Raw genomic sequence first — 22,720 nt, forward strand, 5'->3', positions numbered from 1 at the left:
CATGTTAGTTGTGTGGATACTTTTGATAAAAGGTGTTTCTATTTCAGTCTTTACCTGTTTGTTGTACTGCCATTGTCTTTTGTCACTTTATAGCCCAAGTTATGTGATTGTCTAGGTTAGGATGAAGTCATTTTGTTTTATTATCAAACTTATACAAGGTAAGTTTCCTTATTAACAGGTAGCAAAGCCGTTCTTAAAGTGTCAAGAAGCCAGGCAGGATGGCACATACTTGTAGTCCCAGCTACTCTGGAGGCTGAAGCAGGAGGATTTCTTGAGTCCAGGAGTTCTGGGCTGCAGCATGCTGAGCCCATCTTGTTTCGGTACTAAGTTTGGTACCATGTAGTGGCCTCCTGGAAGTAGAGGAGTATAAGGTTGTCAAAGGAAAGGTGAACAGGTCCTTAAAGTGTCAGGAGGAAAATTTTTAGGGTCTGATGCTAAGGTACTTCTGACTGCCTTTAAGAAAGAAGACACTCCTTGACATCAGCACCATTGTGCCATCATCAGCATGTTTTCTTTGAATAACTACCAAATTATTCTGAGAAACTGTACCTATATATGTCTTGTTGTTTATCAGCTTCAAACATTCTTAACTTCTCATTACCTTGCAAAAGTTCAAGTTGTTCACATTGGCATGAATCATTGTGTAATGTGACTCAAACCTGTCTTTTAGTCTTGTGTTCATCATTCTGTTATAAAGAACACTTCTAGCGAGTTTGGTCGTGAGTCACCTCTAAATACATGTTATTTCTTTTAATCTTTATAACTGTGTTCATAATATGCCCTCATTTAAAACTGAATGAATACTTAACTTGCATTTTTAAAACCAACTCATGCTTAGAGCCCAGGATTTTTTAGCTCAGCATAGTGCTGCTGATTAGTATATTCTATAAACGCAGTTCATTTAAATATTTGTTTTAAAATTTTGTATATGTAATATCCTCAACTCTTAGTTCCCCTCCATTAGACCATATTGTTCTTTTATATATTCTGTTTTCCATGTAGCCCTGGCTGGCCTGGAAATCTCTACATAGACCAGACTGGCCTTGAACTCACAGAGATCAGCCCACCTCTGCCTCTGGGGTGCCATCATGCCCTGCTGTCTCCCTTATTTATGTATTTTTTTTAATGTTTGGTTTAATTTTTGTCTTGTTTTTGAGATAGGGTCTCAACTGTGTATCCAAGGCTGATCTGTTAGCTGTGATCCTTCTGCCTTGGACTTTCCAAATTCTGGAATTATACATTTCTGCCACTGTGTCTAGCTGATTTCTGATATTTTGATGAGGTCCATTCAAGCTATTTTACTTGCTTATTTAAAGAGTACATTTAAGAAAGAATTAATCATGTAGCTCAGTTACAGGGTACATGCACAGAGCCCTGGGTTGAAATCATGTATCCCTGCCAAAAAATGAAGACATTTTAAAACGTAAATGTTAAAAATTGTACTCAGGGAATTGATAAAGAATAGATCTTAAATTTCATTTTTATGAAGTTAAATTATTTGTTGGTAGAATTATGAACTCCAAAGATAGATAACCTTAAAACTCATTTTAAAATTATGTCATATTTTGTATTTGGCAAAGGTTATATATACATATTTTCTGCTGTGAGGAGAATAAGTTACATTATAGTGCATATTATTGTTTATTACACACTAAGTGCTATATGAATATTCTTTTCGTTTCTCAACATAGGATTGTTAGAAAATAAATATAGAGAAATCTCAGAAAATATACACAGAAGGTAGCAGTGCTGGGATTCTGATCCCATATGATGGGATTGACATTCTTAAGTATTGATGTTTGAAATAATGTATTTGCATATTTAAAATGTAATTATAATAATTCTTTCATTTGCTCTTTTCATATATAAGTATGTTAATCTATTTATAATTGTCTTTCTTTTTAAAAGATTGCAGCATCCTATGGAAATGTTATCTCTGTTTTTGAACCAGTCAGCCTTCCGAAAAAAAGGAAAAATTTGGTTAGTAATTTATTATTTTTCTTTTAAAACTTGAAATATGTCTAGTATAAAGTCAAAGTGACCATTCAGTAATCTAGTATAAGTTATGGACTATAATTGAAGATAAATGTTAAGTCCAGTGTTCATATTAAAATATAATTAAATTTTTTATTGGAATTGCATCATACTAAATTGTGTCAACAAAATGTCTTAAAGTGCTTTGTTTCCTTCTGACACTCTTATTTCGTAATGGGCAAAGAATTGATAACGTAAAGTGGAGTTACTCTATTCTACCACCAGACACCTTTGTCTATCCCTAAGTGGCCCTTCATTCTTGGTTTGCAGAGCACACTTAAGCCATTGTCTGCCTTTTCATGTTCATAGTTCTTATAGGTACATGATTTGCTTTCAGAATTAAGACATTTCTAGGACCTAAGTTTTTGCTTTTATTATATCATGTAATATATATAGTTGCTCTCAGATCAGTAAATGTTGTTCTTTATAAGGAAAATACATAAGAAATTAGAAAGTTTGTTAACTAATAGTTTATAAATATAACAGATGAGTCACATTGTTTTGCATGTCTTTGTAGTCACCATAAATATTAAACCAGTGATTCCTAAGCCACATGAAAGCATCAGCCTAATGAAGTGAAAGAATATGGTTAGAAGTTGTAGGATTGGTTTCTGTTTCTGTTGCTTTTACCTATGTGATCTTAGTAGAGGTTGCTTATGACCCTCTTTGCTCAATTTGTTAATAGGATGATATATTAAAGATCAGAAATATAGAGAATTAAATAGTGTTTTAATGGTAGAAATACCCTTATATAGCTTCTGATGATTTGGGGGTCATTTTTATTTGAATCAGTAATACCTTACAAATTACTCCCCTACCCTTACACACACACACTTTTCCCTTCTTTTTGAGACAGAATCTTGCCCAGTAGCCCAAGACAAGCTTGGAACTCACCATGAGTTCAGATAAGCCTTGCACTCTCAATTGTCCTGTCTCAGCCTCCCAAGTGCCACTATGCTGGGCACTCACCGGCATTCAGTTTCATAAAGAGTTTCCAAAATTGTCTGTGATTTCTGTTAGTGTCTGTGGATTATCTAGTTAATCCAGTATTAGAGGGCCTTACCTCTGTATTAAGTAATTGGCAGTACTAAACTATTCTTTTAACTTTTTAATTATATTTATTTGATTGGGGAGAGGCCACCTGCGGAGGCCAGAGGACAATTTGCAGGCATTCTCTCCTTCCATCCTGTGGGTGCAGGAGATCTATTGTATGTTGTCAGGCTTGGTGACAGCAGCCTTTACCCTTAGCCATCTTGCCAGACCTTAAAAATGTATTTAAAGGTAGATCCCTTCCCAAGAACTGTAGTAGTACTTTCTTGTTGGGACCACCAGCCCCAAATAACGATGCAGAGACTTATTAATTATGAAAGCTTGGCCTTATCTCCAACTAGCTCTTATATAACTCCATATTTTTAAATCTATGTTCTGCCACATGGCTTGATTACCTCTACTCTGTAACATATGTCCTATCTTGGTCTGCATCTCTACCTTTCTTCCCAGAGTCCTCTCTGCTCAGAAGTCCCACCTATTCTCGTCTGCCTACCTAGCTGTTGACCATTCAGCTCTTTATTATACCAATCTCTCTCTCTCTCTCTCTCTCTCTGTCTCTCTCTCTCTCTCTCTCACACACACACACACACACACACACTCACAAATCCTTAAAGACACATCTTTACAGTGTACACAAATATTCTGCAACATTTTCCCCTTTTTATGTAAATAAAAAGTAAATTAAAACTATATACATTAAGAACAATTATCAGGTAAGAATTACATTCACACTGTCCAGTCCATTTGCATTTGGCAAGTTCAGAGAAAATACTCCATTATCTATCCTATCTTGGTGAGCCCAAAGTTTTGTACCTATTTTACTTTCTATCTTAACTTGTATTACCAACCCCAAACTATGTTTTTAGACTTCAAAACATTTTCTTAGAAAAACAATTTAAGCTTTTATGTCTCTCAACCTTATATACTTTATATCTCTTTCATAATTTTCTTTTCTAGATTTGGCAATAAGGAAAACTGTAAACTAGAACTACCTATTGTTCAACCCCATCAGAGACCCAAGAAGGCTATAATATTACCTGATAAACAGGAAGTGCAGAGCAAGCAACTTCCAAAAACTATAGAATTGACAGAAACAGCTGGCTGCCTCGACAGTCACCCAAAGGTTCTTCTGCAATGTTGGGGTACCCATCTTCAGCATACAGACCTAGAATATCTGACAGACTGTTGTGAAGCAGGAATTTTGAAGGACTGTCCTACCTTGTCTTGGCAAAGTTTAGCAGTCACCTTCTTTTGTGTCCTGCTTGTTCAATTTGGACAACATACTGTCAGTAGTCAGGGCAAGGGCAGTTTCTTGTTCAGTGGCTAACTTTGCCATAATGAAAGCAAACTTCATATGGAGGTTCTTCAATGCCCATCATCCTTTTTTGGTGTAATTGGTGCTGCCAGGAGCAGCTGTGTCTCACTGTCTTGAAAAGCCTTATTAAGACATCTTAAATGCCATATTCTGTAGGTCTCTGTAGTGTTTGAAGACCATCTTTCTATCTAAATGATATGCTTGACCTTGAACACATACCTGACATGGCTACAAATTTGATTGTTATAGATGACTAACTTCTAACCTGTATTTCTTAATTATCTTAATCAATTTGTAATAATGGCCTTTAAGAACTAGAATTTTACATTACATTTTAAAGTGAACTGCATAAGCAAGAATAGAAACATATATATAGTATGTTAAAACAAAAATAACCTTAAATTTGTTTCGGTATACAAAAATACCATAAACAAGAGTGGAAACATACATAGAGTAAAACAAAAATTACCTTAAATTTGTTTCGGTATACAAAAATACCATAAACAAGAGTGGAAACATACATAGAGTAAAACAAAAATAACCTTAATTTGTGTCAGTATACAAAAACTCATACCAGTGTAAAATATTTAGACTAGTAGTTTGCTTTTTAAATGTAAAAGTAGATTCCATAATCTACCTATCCATTTATCCTGTCATTCCTATATCTCCCCTTTGTTTTCAGAATGAGATCCCTGAATATAATTTCCTTTGTTTAGTCTCCTCCCTTACTATGACCAATCACAGCTTGCAGTCAACCCCCTCTAAATGATGATAAACTCTAATCCATGGAATAACCAAAAAACACCCACCCTACCTCTTGGGAATATGGGTGTAATGTTCTTATAATTACTTCCTGGTTTTTTTGGGGGGGTGGGGTGGGGTGACAGCATCTTTAGCGGACCCTGAGAAAATTGGGATATTGGTCAAGTCCTGGGAGAGCTAGTACTTTTCTAATCTCTGTGATAGGAAAGTATAGAGCTTATCAGAAGGCCCGGCTAGAGTAGGTTGTGAGGCTGGACAATCTCAACTAGCAGCTTTGAGGTTGTTGTGGATACAGAATTTTGATTAAACTGCAAAGAGACATTCTGAGTTGCTGGATCATTTAGGCTACTTGTCTTTATTGGTGTCTGATCCTTTTTTTTTTTTTTTTTTTTGTCTTTGTGGGGTTTTTTTTTTTTGGTTTTTTTTTTTTTTTTTTTTTTTTTTTTTTTTGTTTTTCCAGACAGGGTTTCTCTGTGTATCACCTTTCCTGGATCTCGCTTTGTAGACCAGGCTGACCTTGAACTCACAGAGATCCACCTGGCTCTGCCTCCCGAATGTTGGGATTAAAGGCCACCACCACCCAGCCTTTGTTTTGTTTTTAGAAACACACGAAGTTTTACAGGTAACATTTGTCTGTATTAATATATAATACATAATACATAATATTAATGTATAAATATGAAATGAACAATATGCACAAGTCATCTAAAGCTGAATTTTTGTTTTATAGTTGAGCAGGTAAAAGGCATCTGTCAACTTTATAAGTCCATTTGGACTGCATAACCAAACCATAATATAAATCTCTATCCATGCTATATAAAAGGATGGCTGTAATAAGAAGTGCTGAGGACTCTGTAGCCAACAAGATTATCATGTCTCATCCAGTCTCAGAGCTCTTCCCATGTCAAGGGGTCAATACATATGTCTTCTGTCCTGTAGTCATTCTTCATGTCTGTAGCCGCGATTTTCAGGAGGTCTCCCCATCAAATGTGAGCTTCAGTAATTTTGAAAAGAACCATAACTTTTTGTTTCCTGTGGAAACAAAGGCGTAAACTCCCGAATGCAACATATTTTCTGACTTCCATTTTGAAGTTAAGAAATTCTTAAAATATATAAGTTGGTTTAATTTGACATAATCTCATATCTCCCAGAAGCTGTTGTTTTTTATACATTAGCATCTAAAAAATTCAAAGTCAACAAAGCACCATATAGGATCTAGACACACCTGTTTATTTCCCATCTTTTCATGGCTTATTTATTTATTTATTTATTTATTTAATATATTACTTTACTCTCTCTTTAAAGACTTTAGTATAGCTGGGCGGTGGTGGCGCATGCCTTTAATCCCAGCACTCAGGAGGCAGAGCCAGGTGGATCTCTGTGAGTTTGAGACCAGCCTGGTCTACAAAGTGAGTTCCAGGACAGGCTCCAAAGCTACACAGAGAAACCCTGTCTCAAAATAAAAAAACAAACAAAGACTTTATTATAACTTTTAAACTATTTGGTTTTGTTGTTTTGTTTTTTATGACTGTCTCTACCCATTTTCTTTTCTGTCTTTAGCACCCAAGCACATTTGTAACCATTCTGTACCTATGTAGAGGTTTTTTCAGTCTGGACTGGCTTTCCTAAGTGCCTCCAGCGTTCTCTGACTTCAAAGCCAAGGCTTAAAACTGCTCTGCAGTAGCAGCAGCTAGGCCCTCCCCCAAGCTGCTCTGGTGACTTGCTCTGCCTCCCTTGGGTCCCTGAGAACCTAGCCTCATTTGGGGTGGGGGCAGGGGGATGGTGGGGTGGGAGTATATTGGCAGTAGCTGTGTTTACGACTGTTGTGAGTGCTGCAGAGAGTCCAGGCAGTGACTGAGGTGGCACCGGCCTGTGTGACTTCTCCATCAGTATGGTTATGCCACACGTTGGATGCCAAATGCAGTAGAACTTTCTCATGGGCTCACTGACCCCAAATAATGACACAGAGACTTATCATTAATTATGAAAGCTTGTCCTTTAGCTTAGGCTTGTCACTAACTAGCTCTTACAACGTAATTAATCCATATTTTTTAATCTACGTTCTGCCATTGTAGCTCAGGTACCTCTACCCTGTAACTTAGGTCTGACTTGGTTTTCGTCATGCTAGGGTTTCCACCTTTCTTCTTCCCTCTGCCCAGAAGTCTCACTTCTTTTCTCCTGCCTAGCTGTTGGCCATTCAGCTCTTCATTACCCAGTGACAAGGTGCCTTAGGCAGAGACATATCTTTACAGTGCACACAAATATTCCACAACAAAGAACACAGTCTTGCTATACTCAGCAACTCTGATGAGGAAAATAGTTTGAAAGTTAGTTACATTAAAATGCCTCTATTTGTAAGAATAGATTAATTTAAAACTCTATTTTTTCTTTTTAATCAAAATGAGTATTCTTTTTTTTTTTTTTTTGGTTTTTTGAGACAAGGTTTCTCTGTGTAGCTTTCTGCCTTTCCTGGAACTCACTTGGTAGCCCAGGCTGGCCTCGAACTCACAGAGATCTGCCTGGCTCTGCCTCCCGAGTGCTGGGATTACAGGCGTGCGCCACCACCGCCCAGCGAGGTGGTCATTCTTTATGAGAGGTGTACTTTTGGATTATTGTTGGTGCTGGGGATGTAGCTCAGGGATAGAGTGCTTACCTAGTGTGTGCAAAGCTGTAAGCTCAATCCTCAGCACTGTGAATAGCAGTAATATAATTATTAATATTCTTTATAAATTATTAGTAAGTTCTTCTGTTCAGCTCTTACCTTAGTACTGTCCAAAACTAGGGATACAATTAGATTCATCTGTGTGTCTAGTTCTATTGAGGGCCCTGATGTTCATTGTGATTAAGAGCTATTCTGGCAGTGCCCTTATTTCCTAAAAGCGTATGCTGTACTCCATGTGTGGTATCAAAATCACCTGAGGTGTACGTTTAAAGTCCATATTCCTGTGCTTCAAAGTTCACTTTTTACTATGTTAATCCTTCCTATCCATGAGCATGGGAGATCTTTCCATTTTCTGACATCTTCAATTTCTTTTTTCAGGGACTTAAAGTTCTTGTCATATAGGTCCTTCACATGCATAGATAGAGTAATTCCAAGGTATTTTATATCATTTGTGGCTATTGTAAAGGGTGATGTATCTCTGATTTCCTTCTCAGCCTGTTTGTCTATTGTATATAGGAGGGCTACTGATTTTTTTGAGTTGATCTTTTATCCTGCTATATTACTTAAGGTTTTTATTAGCTGTATCAGTTCCTTGGTTGAATTATTGGGTCACTCATGTATATTATCATGTCATTTGCAAATAGGGAAAGCTTGACTTCTTCCTTTCCAATTTGTATCCCCTTAATCTTCTTATGTTGTCTTATAGCTCTGGCTAGAACTTCAAGTACTATATTGAATAAGTATGGGGAGAGGGGACAGCCTTGCCTTGTTCCTGATTTTAGTGGTATTGCTTTGAGTTTCTCTCCATTTAATTTGATGTTGGCTGTTGGCGTGCTGTAGATTGCCTTTATTATGTTTAGGTATGTTCCCTTTATTCCTGATTGCTCCAAGACCTTTATCATGAAGGGGTGTTGGATTTCGTCAAATGCCTTTTCTGCATCTAGTGAGATGATCATGTGGTTTTTTCACTTTTTGAACCTGAATTTTGGGGCATGGATTTGGAAACTTGAACTTTCAATAAATAGCATAGGCTATTTTTTGTTGTGTGAAAGTTTGAGGACCATTGCAGTAAGATGGTAATTATGGGTTAATTTAATAGGCAACAGTTTGAACTTAAAATGAACTACAGTAGGAAATGTTGGGTTGTATACTAGTGGTAAGGATACCCCAGTTTTAATTTGTATATATAATGCTACGTGTATCTTTTTTTTTTTTTTTAACTGATTTGTAGGTTCAAATAAAAGATGTTTGAAAGAGTGGGAAAGTATTATATTAAGGAAGTAATGTATCTCAGATAGAGATGAAACATTAAGAGAAGAATATTTAAATTATTGGACCCATAGACACACATTTAAATTACACTTTAGACTTTATTATAATAAAATACACATACTGTAAGCAATGTTTGATGTGAGATTAGGTAAGATACATGTTTAGTGTTTTGGTTTTTTTTTTATACTAAGGATAGACTTTAAGATCCCAGCAGTGGGTTGTCTTTCAAGAGTCTTCTTTATCATCTAATTCAGTGGTTCTCAGTCTTCCTAATGCTGTGACCCTTTAATATAGTACCTCATGTTGTGGTGACCCCCCCCCCACCATAAAATTATTTTTGTTACTACTTTGTAACTGTAATTTTGTAACTTATTAATCACAATGTAAATATCTGGTATGCAGGATATCTGATATGTGACCCCCAAACAGGTCTCAACCCATAGGTTTGGAATTACTGATGTAGTTCCTATTTCTCTTGACTGAATTGTTTTGTTCTCCTAAAAAATGACTGCATTAATATGAGCACAACAAATGTTGAATATGTTCATTTGATATAAAATATGCTAATCACAATTAACTAACTGACTTTTTTTCTAATTTTAGGGACTTTATAGTCAGTGGCAGAAAAGTGGCCAATTTTTTCTGGACTCAATAGCACATAATATAACTTGGGATCCCACAGGTAAGGAATTTAACAAGATTAGCAGGAACAAATGTCACTGAACTAGTTGTTTTTATTACTCTTTCATCTGTCAAATATAGCTTGAGTTTTTCTCTCAGGGTCCCTCCAAATCCCTAGCAGTCCCCACTTATAAAATAAACATACAGATGCTTATATTATTTAAACTGTTTGGTCTAATGGCTCAGGTTTCTAGCTGTCTAGTTCTTACATCTTAAATTAACCCATTTCTATAAATCTATACCTTGCTACATGGCTCATGGCTTTTCAGTATCTTAACATGTTGGTACTCATGGCAGTGGCAGCCGGCAGCGTCTCCTGATTCAGCCTTCCTGTTCCCAGAATTCTCTTCTCTGATTGTCCCGCCTATACTTCCTGCCTGGCTACTGGCCAATCAGCATTTTATTCATTAACCAATCAGAGCAACACATTTAACATACAGAACATCCCACAGCAGTCAAACTATGGTAAATATAAAAGTAAATGAAGCACATTGTGCCCTTTTATAATTTGTACTGAAATGAAGGCAAATATAAGCAATAGTAAATGATAGGACATGATAAATATTATACAGAATAACTGTTACTTTTGGAAAAAGAGATAATTCTCTCTGGAAAATAAGATTTTGTTGACAAGTCTTCTTTTGATCTGACTTTTTGAAGGATTTTAACAATTAGATAAAATAGGAAAAAGAAGTTACTTCTAAGTAATATATGTATTTGCATTAAAAAAATACATAACTTGGGGCTGGAGAGATGGCTAACAGTGAAGAGCACTGGTTGTTCTTCCAGAGGAACCTAGTTCTATTCCCAGCAACCACATGGTGGCTCATAACTGTAAGTCCAGTCCTAAAGGATGTGGTACACAGACATACATGCAGACAAAAACACACATACAAAATAAAAATAAATATTTCATAGATTAAAGCAACATTTTCCTGCTTTTGTTCTATGGGTTGGAATTGCTACAGGGTTTAGTGGGAATGCCTTGTCTCTTATCTGTGTATTAGCTGAAGTACCTTTCTTGTAAAGGGTCAAAGACTTTGTTCACATGTATGGACCTTTGGCTAGTTCTCTAGTGGGATACCTTTGTTCTCCATGTGGCCTGGTTCTCATGTGGCCTCTACAGCAGGGTAGTATAAATTTTACATGCTGGTTAAATTTTGAGATTACAAGTTTAAGCGGCAACTACTCTTAAAGCCTGTCCCTCCTTATCCAGAAGATTTTCCTGTTTCATTTTCTGTTCAGAACAAAGTGGGAGTTCAGGTATTCAAGAAATAAGAGAAACAGATTCCATTCTTGTTGGAGATGTGGGAAAGTCATATTGCATTGGGGCCTAGCTACAGACTTTGTACAAGTTACAGTTAATCCTATAATGCTAGAAAGCTCTGAATTTACGGATAAGAAAATTGAAGTTCAAAGATTGCCCAACTAGATCCAATTTGCTTGGGTAATTAAATGATGTAGATACATGGATTTATAAATTTCTGACCTAAAATTCTGCTTTTGCTGGATTAACTTTTTCTTTTCCTTGTCCTCCCATCCCTCACTCCCTCCTTCTTTCCTTCCTTTCTCACTGCATTTTATTAGCATTTCTTACAGGATCCTGAGTGAGAGATTATTTCCAAGAGTATGGTCTCCCTACCAATGGTTGTAACACAAAATAAAATGTTTTTTCTCCCTTAGGACTGATAACCTGTAGATAATCAGGGAGGGATGGGCACTCACTGGTCCCTTCCACCAGTTACCATTATCTGTTAAGAATCCTCAAGAGAGGGACAGGGATTCATGAGATCATTTCCTTCCATAGCAAGTTGTTAACAGGTCCAGTTTTTTTTTTTTTTTTTTAATTTATTCTTTTGTTTTTAACACATATGTATCTTTATTAAAACTACAGTACTTATTTATTATGTGTATATATGTATGGGTATGCCCCTGCTATGGTTCATATATGGGGGTTAAAGGACAATTTGCAGGAGTTGGTTATATCTTCCATCATGAGGGTTCTGGGAATAGAACTCCAGTCATCAGGCTCAGAAATAAATGCCTTTACCCTATGAGTCATCTAGCCAACCTCAAATTATTCTTTTGCAGTTTCTGTTTAGAAACTGTGTGATATTCTATAGTCTTACAAGATTCTTGAGTATGTGTCTTAACTCAGTGTTAACTATCTACATAATAAATGGTGAATAATACATTTGTATTTTTCTTTAGGTAATCGTCTTTTAACTGGTTCCAGCTGTCTTCAGCTCTGGTGTAATACTAACTCAAGGAAGCAAACTGAAGATGAAAATCCAGATAGAACAAATCTTAATTTTGGAGATTGGGTGTGCATTTGGCATTGCAAGTAAGCAATTGACTAGAGAGTAAACCTGCCCTGCATTTTTTATTTTATAAGTTGGTTCTATATATGATTTTTTTTTAGTTGGTTTAGTGTGAACAGACATTTGAGTCTATGGTTAGACTAAATTAAATGTAGGTTGGCAGTGAGATGGCTCACCCCATAGATGCTTGCTTTGTACAAAGCCCGACAAACTAAGATCAGAACCCATGTGGTGGAAGGAGAAGACTGATTCCTCCAAGTTGTCTTGTAACTTCCACACACTCATTAACCATTTATGTTATGTTGCTGTTGGACAGATATTTTCTAAATATGATACCAAAGCTAGAAATTGAAAGAGAAGGAAAAATTAATAGGTTTGACTATAAAAATAAAATATTTCCCTAAGGAAATAAAAGCTTGAGGAGAAATAAGTGCAGTTTTGGAGTTAATGCTTTCTTTTAAAAATAAGATTGGATAGAAAAGAATGGATCAAATGTTAATTTACAACAATGGGTTATGAAGATGTGAAGAGAACATTTGCAGAGTTTCAGTATGTATAACTAGCAAACATTTTAAGAGTTGATTGATTTATTTCTAAATAAAAAAAAGGTACAATGTCCAGAAAGAAGAGGATGAATAACATCTATTAATAGTAGTGGTCAAAGTAAAAGATATTATGAACTGTCGATAAGGACAGTAAATTAATATTTTCTTTCTAGAAATTTATAAGTATGACTCAGTAGGCTTTGTTTTCATATATTTTGGTTAGCATTTTCAGGTTTCTATCACTCAACAGATATGTTTTGGTTGCCTAATATGTTCCAAAAATCGGTAAAATTGCTTGAATGTTTTATTTAACGGGAAGGTCAGCATTACACAGGTAAACTGGAATAACTGGGTGGAATTCTTCTTACTCCATTTTATATGAAGTAGTAATAGAATGTTATCAGGTACCAAAGGACAGCAGGGCAGACCTGTATACTAAATTTGTAGAAGAGGTGTCATAGGAATAAACCTGTTAATATGTGGAGGGAAAGAATAGAATTTTGCATAAATATTATTTTAGCAAGAGCTAGGCTGTACTTTTGTGCCGCTTCTGACTTATATTTGTAGATCAAGATATAAACTTTCAACTGTCCTACCATCATGTCTTTGTTTTGCCATTTGCTTTAACTTACTAAAGGGGGAGGGACTTATCTCTTCCTATAGGTACTTTGAAAGGTTTCCATGAAATAAACAGAGAATATAAAATGTACTTTGTGTATTTGTGAGAAGGGAGGAAGGACTGTTTAATTTCAGAGAATGCAACAGTAACTTAGAATAGGCACAACAACTATTGATTTGAGACTTTCTTATTAATCAAGTAGTAAAGTTCAAGATCAGAGACTATATGTTTTGATTTAGGATCAGTTTAAGATGACTAGCATACATCTCAGAGTTCAGTTTTGATCACATTCCTTACTGGTGATGTGCTTGAAACACTGATGACATGTTTGAGGTAAGAACTTTGAAGACAAAAAGTAAGCAAGGTAAGTGAAAGAGAACCGGAGGTCACATTGGAGAACCAAACTGAAAGAAATGGATGTCATCACAGTTCTGTATGTATGAGTGTTTAACTGGTGGCTAGAGTGACATGAGCAAGATAGAGTGATAGAGGAGAACTGTCTATCCATCATTGCGAGAAAATTGCGGAGGAGGGAAATCTCTTGCTATGTTGCTCAGGCTGGTCTTATATACTAAAGTGATCCCCCTGCCTCAGTCTCCTCAGTAGCTGGGACTGTTGGCATTACTACTGGCTTATTTACTTTCCCGTTGCTATGACAAAACACCATGGCCAAGGAACTTGTAAAAGAAAGTGTTTAGTTGGTCTGGCTTATAGTGCCAGAAGGTTAGCGTCCACGATGGTGGAACAAAGGCATGGTGGCAGGAACAGCTGAGAGCTTGTAATTGGAAGTTTTCCTGTGTCCCACCCAGTCCCGCAGCCACTTAGTCCCAAGTAAACACGCAGACGCTTATATTAATTACAAACTGTATGGCCTATGGCTCAGACTTCATGCTAGCTAGCTCTTTCATCTTAAATTAACCCATTTCTATTAATCTGTATATTGCCATATGGTGGTGGCATTACTGGTCTGCTAGCATCTTGCTCCTTGGGCAGCAGGCTGGCATCTCTCTTGACTCTACCCTTCTTCCTCTCTGTCTTCAGTTTGAATGTACCGCCTAACCTTATTCTGCCTCACCATTGGCAAAACAGCTATATTTATCATCCAATGAGAGCAACATGTATTCACAGTGTACAGAAATACATCCCACAGCACTTCCCCTTTTCTGTCTAATCAGAAAGGAAGGTTTTAACTTTAACACAGTAAAATTATATATAATAAAACAGTTATCAAACAAGAATTACAGTTACAATATCTAGACTATTTGTATTTAGTAAAATTAAAGAAGATATTCTATCCTATATTTGTGAGTCTAAAGTTTTATATTTAATTCACCTTTTATCATAACTAAGGAAAACTATAATTAAACTTTCTAGTCTTCAACTCCATCAAAGACCCCAGAAGGATATATTACCTAAGTAAACAGGAAATGCATTGTAAGCAACTTCCAAAATTCTAGAAATGACCGAGACATCTGGCTGCCTGGACAGTCATCCAAAATTCCTCTGCAACATTGGGGCATCCATCTTCAGCCTAAAGGCCTGAAGTCTCTGGCAGACTTTTTAGTGAAGCATGAAATTTGAAAGATTGTCTTACCTATTGGCAGAGTTCATCAGTCACTTTCCTTTGTGTCCTGCAGAATGTCTGGCAGTTTCTTCTGTGAAGCAGGAACCTTAAGGACCCTCTTGCCTTGAATTGGCAAAGTTCAGTCGTCACTTTCCTAAGGGCACATGTACAGTTTTTATAGCATATTTTCAAGCAGTCCAGGCAAAAGCAGTTTCTTGCCCAAATGGCTAACTTTGGCCATAAAGAAAGCAAACTCCATATGGAGTTTCTTTGTTGCCCATCATCTTCTCTGAAGTAACTGGTACTGCCAGGACCAGATGTGTCTCACTGTTCAGAAAAGTCTTAAGTTTTTAAAACATTTTAAATGCCATATTCTGTAAGTCTTTGAAGTGTTTGAAAATTACCTACCTAATTAAAATATATCTTTGTATAACTAAAAAACTTAACTAACTTGACTATATATTTGATTATCATGGATGATCATTAATCTGTAGTTCTTAATTATATATTACAATTTTAAATGAATTGCATAAACATACCTTAAACAAGAGAAGAAATATACATACAGTATAACAAATTAACTTTAAATTTGTATCAATAAATTAAAATCCATAGCAGTGTAAAATATCTTCAGTTAGCTCATTAACAGTCAAAAAATTTAAAGAAAACACAATATGCATAATTCAGACTCTTTGTGTATTTTCCATCTTTATGTGGCTTATTTTCTTTTGTATTATTTTTACTGTCTCTTTAAAGACTTTATTTCTTAAAACTATTTATTACTTTTTATAACTGCCTATACTCATTTTCCTCTCTCTTCCAAGCCCACATACATTTTACACACACTATAAATTTTTTTGAGATTTATTCTATCTGAATCTGTCTTATTGTGTATCTATAATCTTTTTCTGTCCAGGAGAGATTTTAAACTCCTAAGCTGTGTGGCGGCTTTGGCTGTTGACTCTGCTCCATTCGGTTTCCCAACATAGCAGAGGTATGTTTACCGCCAGCTCTGGGAGCCGTGCTCACCGCCAACTCTGGGAAACAGTGGGTCTGTGCCTCCATCGAGCAGCATGTAATCCAGAAACCTTTTTTTTTTTTTTTTTTTTCTTGGTCTATACTAGCAAAAGCTAAACCCACCACACAGTGCACTGTGCAGTTTGGAGACGCAGAGAATCCACCATGCTGTGCTCAAGCTCAAACGCTATAGTGTCTCTGTCCTGTGTCCCCCATGAGAGACGCAACTAGGAAGCTGCTCTTGGCTCCATTTTAGAATCCTTTTTAAAAACTTGCACTGGTTTTAGGTAGAAATTCTTGCCCCACATTAGAACACTAGATGTAGCTGGAAGTTTTCCTGTGTCCCATACCCAGTACTGCAGCTGCTTGGTCTCCAAGTAAACACAAATTACAAACTGTATGGCCTATGGCTCAGGCTTCTTGCTAGCTAGCTCTTTCATCTTAAATTAACCCATTTCAATTAACCTGTATATTGGTATATGGCAGTGACATTACTGGTTTACTGGCATCTTGTTGCTCCTTGAGTTGCAGGCTGGTGTCTCTCCTGACTCCACCCTTCTTCCTCTCTGTCTTCAGTTTGAATGTACCGCCTAACCTGATTTTGCCTTACCATTGGCAAAACAGCTATGTTTATCAGCCAGTGAGAGCAACAGTGTACAGAAAGACATCCCACAGCAGTGCTCTCATCTTGATTTGCAAAAGGAGGCAAAAAGCACACACTGGCAGTGGCGCAAGTCTTTTGAAACCTCAAAACTTGAACCCAGTGACACATCTCCAATAAGATCACACCTCCTAATCCTTCACAATCGGTTCCACCAGGGGACAACCAAATATTCAGACTATGACCTATGGGGACATTGTCATTGAAACTGCTACAGCCACCATATCCAGATGCCTTTGACTATTTGTTTACTGTGAAGGAATCCAGAAGTTTGTGAGGGATTAAGTAGGAATACTAAGATTTATTTTGCTTTTAGAAAGGCTACTGTCATTGTTGTTTTAAGAAAAAACAAGGGTCTTGCTATGCTGGCCCTGAACTCAAAATCCTACTGTTCCAGTCTCTTGAGTGCTGGGATTACAAGTCAGCTGCTCTTGGCACATTTTTTACAATTTAGTTTAAGAATATCTCAGAGATTAACCAGGTGAGTAATGAGTGTGCAGGCTAAGTTGTAATTACATGTAAGTGTAAATGTTTACTATACATGCATGAGGACCTGAGTTTGGATGTCCTGCATCCATGTAAAAGACAGACATAATAGCACACATGTATAATATCAGTGTGAGAGGGAGGCCAGCAACAGGAGGATCCAAGGGCTTTTTGACTAGCCAGCCAGTCTAGCTGAAAGACAAACTCTGCGTTCAGTAAGAGATACCGTCTCTTGGTTGATATTTGTTGTGAGTGGGCCCTGTCCACTGTAGGTGGTGCTGTTACTGGGCAGGACCTTAGGGTATATAAGAAAGCAAATAAGAAAGCCAAGAGGAGCAAGCTAGCAAGCAGCATTCCTGTATGGCCTCTGCTTTAGTTCCTATCTGCAGATTCCTGCCTTGCATTTCTCTCCTGACTTCCCTTCGTGATGGGCAGTAAGCTTTAAGATGAAACAAATTTATTTCTTAAGTTGATTTTGGTATTGATGTGAGCATGAATGTTTGCTTGCTTTTACACACACACACGTGTATGGGTGTTCATTGCATCACTTTGTTGTTGCAGAAAAACTGAGAAAATAGTTGTGAACTAGTAAATATTTCAAATCATTGTGTGATGTACCCTGGAAAACCATAAGCCAATGAAATAATGACATAGGTCTATATTCTTAGACACATAAACACCTCTTATGTGTCTATATGCAGAAATGTTCACATTTGTAAATAAGTAAGTTTACTATGTAAACTATAAATATGATTTTGCTTCCCACTGAATATGATCTTGTTTCCAACCTGTCCTTCCATTCCTCTTCTGTAGAAAGCAGATGGGAGGGAATTGGAAAGTAAAGGTGTGAAAAACCTATATACTGATATGTTGACTGATGTATGTCTGAGGAAGAACGCTGTGATATTAATGATACTATAGGTGCTTGCATTTTCTTCTTTTCATCCATCAGTTTTGAAGCTATTATGTGTAAAAGGTAGGGGGTACTTGTAAAAGAATTACAATAGAAGTCCTCTTGTTGGGCTGGGGATAGAGCTCAGTGCTCTAATGCTTCGCTAGCATACGTTAAGCCCTAGGTTTGATCCCAGCACTACACCCAAAAGAATGAAAAAGCCTACTTGGCATGTTTTGCTAATCGGTTTGACAGAGATCTAGCTAAGCATGAATATGGATGAAGAAAAGGAAAGCGTTGACAATGCTGGGGGTTTCCAATGTAAAGTGTTGAGAATGGAAGGCAATACGGGATAATGAGCCAAAAAGTGTTTGAGAAGAAAAGGCAAGTATGCACTAAATAGATAGGCAGAGCTGGGTAGCTGAATTCATGATTATTTAAATTCTTTTAACACATGTAAAGTCTTTCATTAAGTAAATATTATACCAGATGAAGGCAAAATTCACTTAAAAACACTGTTGTCTGAAAAATGTATATTGGAGCATTAGAAATGGAAACAATTCTCTCACCTTTAAGGGGAAATTGCTGTTACTTTAGTGTTAGGCTTATCAAGTTTTATACAGTTATTATTATATGATTGTAGGAAATTGTTTTTCATTGTTACTCTTCTCTTACACATTGTATTCTGACCTCAGTCTCCTCTCCCTCCACTGCTCTCAGCCCCTCTCTAATCTGCCCTCTCCCTCAGACTTAGATCAACTCCTCCTCTCCTTGCCTTAAAAAAGGAATGATCAGCCCTCCTAAGGGATGTCCTCTGAGCATGGCCACACAAGATACAATAAGGCTGGGCACAAGCCCTCATACCGTAGCTGCACTTGGCAACCCAGTAGGAGAAAGCGGGTCCCAAATGCAGACAGGAGACTCAGACTTACCAGGCTTGTGTTGTTGGAAGTCCCACAAGAACACCAAGCTACACAACTGTAGGTATATGCAGAGGACCTAGCCCAGACCCATGCAGGCTCCATGGGTGTTGCTTCAGTTTCTGTGAGTCTCTACGAACCTTGCTTAGCTGATTCTCTGGGCCGTGTTCTCATGATGTCCCTTAACCCCTGTGGCTCCTGCAGTCCTTCCTCTCCCTCTTCTTGGAGCAGGGGTGGGTCTCCCGGCTCCTTGTAGTATTTGGCCGCGGGTCTCTGTATCTACTCCCAATGGTTGCTGGATGACACTCCTCTGATGACAATTGGCTAGGCCCCGATATATGAGTATAACAGAAGATTATTAGGAATCATTCGTTTTTTTTTGTTTTGTGGGGGGGTTTTTTGTTTTTGTTTTTTTGTTTTTGTTTTGCCAGCCATGTTTAGTTTTACCCAGTGTCTCTGGGCTGTCCTGCCTCTGGTTCCTGGCCATCCAGGCAGTGTCGGACATGGGCTCCCTCTCGTAGCATAGGTCTGAAGTTGAACCAGTCATGGGTTGTCACTGGCACAAGCTTTATGCCACCATTGCCCCAGCATTTCTTGCAGACTGAACAGGTTGTAGGTCAAAGGTTTTGTAGTTGGGTTGATGTTCCAGTCCCACTGCTAGGAGCCTACCCTGGTTATAGAAGGTGGCCAGTCTGGGCTCTGTATCCCCCATTATTAGGAGGCTTAGCTAGGGTCACTCCTTCTAGATTCCAGGGAGTTTCCACTGCTCTAGGTTTGGTTTTTGAGACAGCTTCACCATACATCTGTTGCTTGCCTGAAGTAGTCATGATGTAGGCCACATTAGGCTGAAACTTGCAATATTCTTAAGTTTGCCTCTGAATGCTAGAATTACCTACATTTGTATGACTTAAAAATATGTATTTTATATTTAAAGATTCTATCTAAGTAACGTTCTTTTTTGGAATATACTTAAAAGTTAGGGGTCTGGAGAAGGTCCCTAGTAAAGCATGTACTTAGCATGTGCTGACCCTTGAGTTCAATTAATGACAACAAAAAAACAGAACAAAACAAAACAAAAAAACTAAACTAACAAAAATGTAGATGTAACAGTCTTATTAAATAAGAAACACAGACCCCCCCCCCCCCAAAAAAAAAAGCCGTGCAGTGGTGGCGCACGCCTTTAATCCCAGCATTCGGGAGGCAGGGGCAGGTGGATCTCTGTGAGTTCGAGGCCAGCCTGGGCTATAGAGTGAGTTCGAGAACAGGTTCCAAAGCTACACAGAGAAACCCTGTCTGGAAAAACCAAAAAAAGAAACACAGAGCCAAATGCAGAGTTAAAAGCCCAAGAGGTCAGAGCAGTAGCTAAGAGCTCATACTTAAAACTGCCTTCTTACCCTTTGCTGCCGTTGCTGTCCTTCCCCTCAGAAAGAGAGCTACTTCTTGTGTATCTGTCATTTTATTGACTTTCTATTCTGCCTTCTCATTGGTTGTAAACCCAACCACATGACCTCCTTGTCACTGCCTGTCTATACAGACCTCCAGGTCTCTATGGTTGGTATTGAGATTAAAGACATGTGTCTCCATGCTGGTGGTGTCCTTGAACACACAGAGATCTGCCTATCATGTGATCGGGATTAAGGGCCTGTGCTACCACTGCCAAACTTCTGCTATGGCTTGCTATTAGCTCTGACCCCCAGGTAACTTCATTTATTAACATACAAATAAAATCTCATTTCAGGACAAGTAAAATATCACCATACAAAAATTTCTCAACAACAATAGCAACAAAATACTTGAGTCAGCCTTTAGAGTCAGGCATGGTACTCTGTAGTTCTAGCTATGTGTTGTACAGGCAGGGGCCTGCTTAACCTGGTGTTAAGACTGAACCATGTTGCAAGACCTTGTCTTATTAGGTGGGGAAAGTGAGTGTGAAACTGTTACCAAAAAAATTCTGTAAGAATAAGAAATTGCTGGAGTTTAATTTGAATATTGCTGATTATTTTGAACCTAGTTTCCTTGCTGATTATCCCTTCTCTGTTTAATTTACAGAACCGCTTCCCAAGTCCATTTAATGAAATTTTCTCCAGATGGAGAATTTTTTGCCACTGCTGGAAAGGTAAATTTTGAAAGTACTGTTGTAGAATTGTGTATCTGTACTACATTATACTTTAAGACTATGTGTACACCCGCCCTTGTGTGCACATGTGTATGTGGTGCATGTGCAGGCTTGTGCACAAAGAATAAAGGCCAGAAATCAAGCAGTGTCTTTGATGATGAGTATCCACTGTATTTTCTATTGAGCCTGAATCTCAGTATGGGCTAGATTGGATTGGCTGGCCAAAAAGCTCCAGGGTCTCTTGTCCCTGCCTTCTCAGCAGGGATTATAGGCACGCACTGTGGCACCTGACTTTTCTGTATGGGTTCTGGAGAGTCAAATTCAGATCCTCCTGCTTATGGAGCACACACTCTTAACTATTGAGCTATCTCCAGTCTCCTGTACTTTTATTTTTGAACTTACAATATTAACTGACTTATTCTTTTTAGTATTGCACTCTTCCTTGATTTTTGGCTTAAGGAAAAGAAACCCTTAATTTTATTTTTCCTGAATAATGTACGAGGTTATATGGTCATTGTATGCTTTTTTTTTTTTTCTCTTTAGGATGACTGTCTTCTAAAGGTATGGTATAATGTAGAAAACTGGCGACCAGGTGTTACCTCCCCAGAAAAAGATTCAGAAAAACAATCCCAAGGAGAAATTGACTTCTCTTTTGTGTATCTGGCCCATCCACGAGCTGTAAATGGATTTTCCTGGCGGAAAACAAGCAAATATATGCCAAGGTCAGTTGATTGGTTGTGATTTCACTGTGTGTTAAGGGAGCATTACCAATTTGACTGGTTTTCTTACTTGGAGCCTTTGAAAATTAGGGTAATAGTCTGTTGTCCTAGGCTGCATATGTCTGGTCAAGTATGATTAATGCTTAGTATAACAACCTCAAAGGGAATTTAAGACCAAGATAATTTATTTCCATATCAGATGTCTTTGTCATAGAATTCTACATGTTTTTGTTTTCTGTGTGTTTTTTTTTTTGTTTTGTTTTTTGTTTTTTTGGGGTTTTTGGGTTTTTTTTTTTTTTTTTTTTTTTTTTTTTTTGGTTTTTCCGAGACAGGCTTTCTCTGTGTAGCTTTGTGCCTTTCCTGAGCTCGCTCTGTAGACCAGGCTGGCCTCGAACTCCCAGTGATCTACCTGGCTCTGCCTCCTGAGTGCTGGGATTAAAAGTGTGCGCCACCACTGCCCGGCTCTTTATGTTTTCTATTCTATTTCCTTATATAGATTGCTGTTTGTGTGGACTTTTTGACAGTTATTTTCTTCATTTTGTACTTTCTGTTGTAGCTTCTGGCATCCTTTTTTAAACAAACAAACTACACTTTATTGAAAGGATATCTTTGAGGAAAACGGAGTTAATTCTTTCTGTTATCATGCTCTGAGTTAGTTCAACCCATAGAAGCTGAGAAATCTGTGCCTGTTAGTACTGTTCTTTTCTGTGGTCCTTGAAAAACTTACTATCACATAGAATGTTTATGTGGTCTTTTATGGTGTGTTACATAGCTCTGGTAAGTACATCTAGAAATCCGTCTTATGCTACATGGCGGTGCTAATTTGGTTATCTATCTCTTACCTTTGCCGTGCTGTTGAGTTAGCGTGGAGATGTTCAAGCAGAATTGCAGTACTGCACTTACATCATTTCTTGACTTCATTTTGCTCTTGTGAGCCAACAGGATATACCTAGATTTTTGAGCTACAGTGTAGTAGTTACTGACCTTCTTCTAGCCCTCTAGTCAAATTGAGGTATAGAAGAGAAACTCTAGGAAAAGTCATTGTTCTGTTCTTAATTTGTGTCAGAATCTTCAAGCTAAGAGA

General features: G+C 37.5%; 1 protein-coding gene across 5 annotated transcripts in view; it reads left to right on the top strand.

Moving 5' to 3' along the window:
• Dmxl1 (Dmx like 1) overlaps window positions 1-22,720 on the top strand; it is a 151,961-nt gene that overhangs the window by 11,737 nt on the left and 117,504 nt on the right. For 4 of the 5 annotated variants that reach the window (XM_036205232.1, XM_036205233.1, XM_036205234.1 and 1 more), the window contains exons 3-7: window positions 1,909-1,980; window positions 9,699-9,777; window positions 11,988-12,120; window positions 20,851-20,917; window positions 21,461-21,639. In XM_036205232.1, the coding sequence (XP_036061125.1) occupies window positions 1,909-1,980; window positions 9,699-9,777; window positions 11,988-12,120; window positions 20,851-20,917; window positions 21,461-21,639 (530 nt within the window). Of the gene's footprint in view, window positions 1-1,908; window positions 1,981-9,698; window positions 9,778-11,987; window positions 12,121-15,775; window positions 15,820-20,850; window positions 20,918-21,460; window positions 21,640-22,720 lie in introns of those variants that run through there. The other variant, XM_036205236.1, reaches the window with a different exon arrangement.

This window comes from Onychomys torridus, chromosome 13 (genome assembly GCF_903995425.1).
Source record: "Onychomys torridus chromosome 13, mOncTor1.1, whole genome shotgun sequence".
In the NCBI taxonomy this organism is placed as follows: domain Eukaryota; kingdom Metazoa; phylum Chordata; class Mammalia; order Rodentia; family Cricetidae; genus Onychomys; species Onychomys torridus.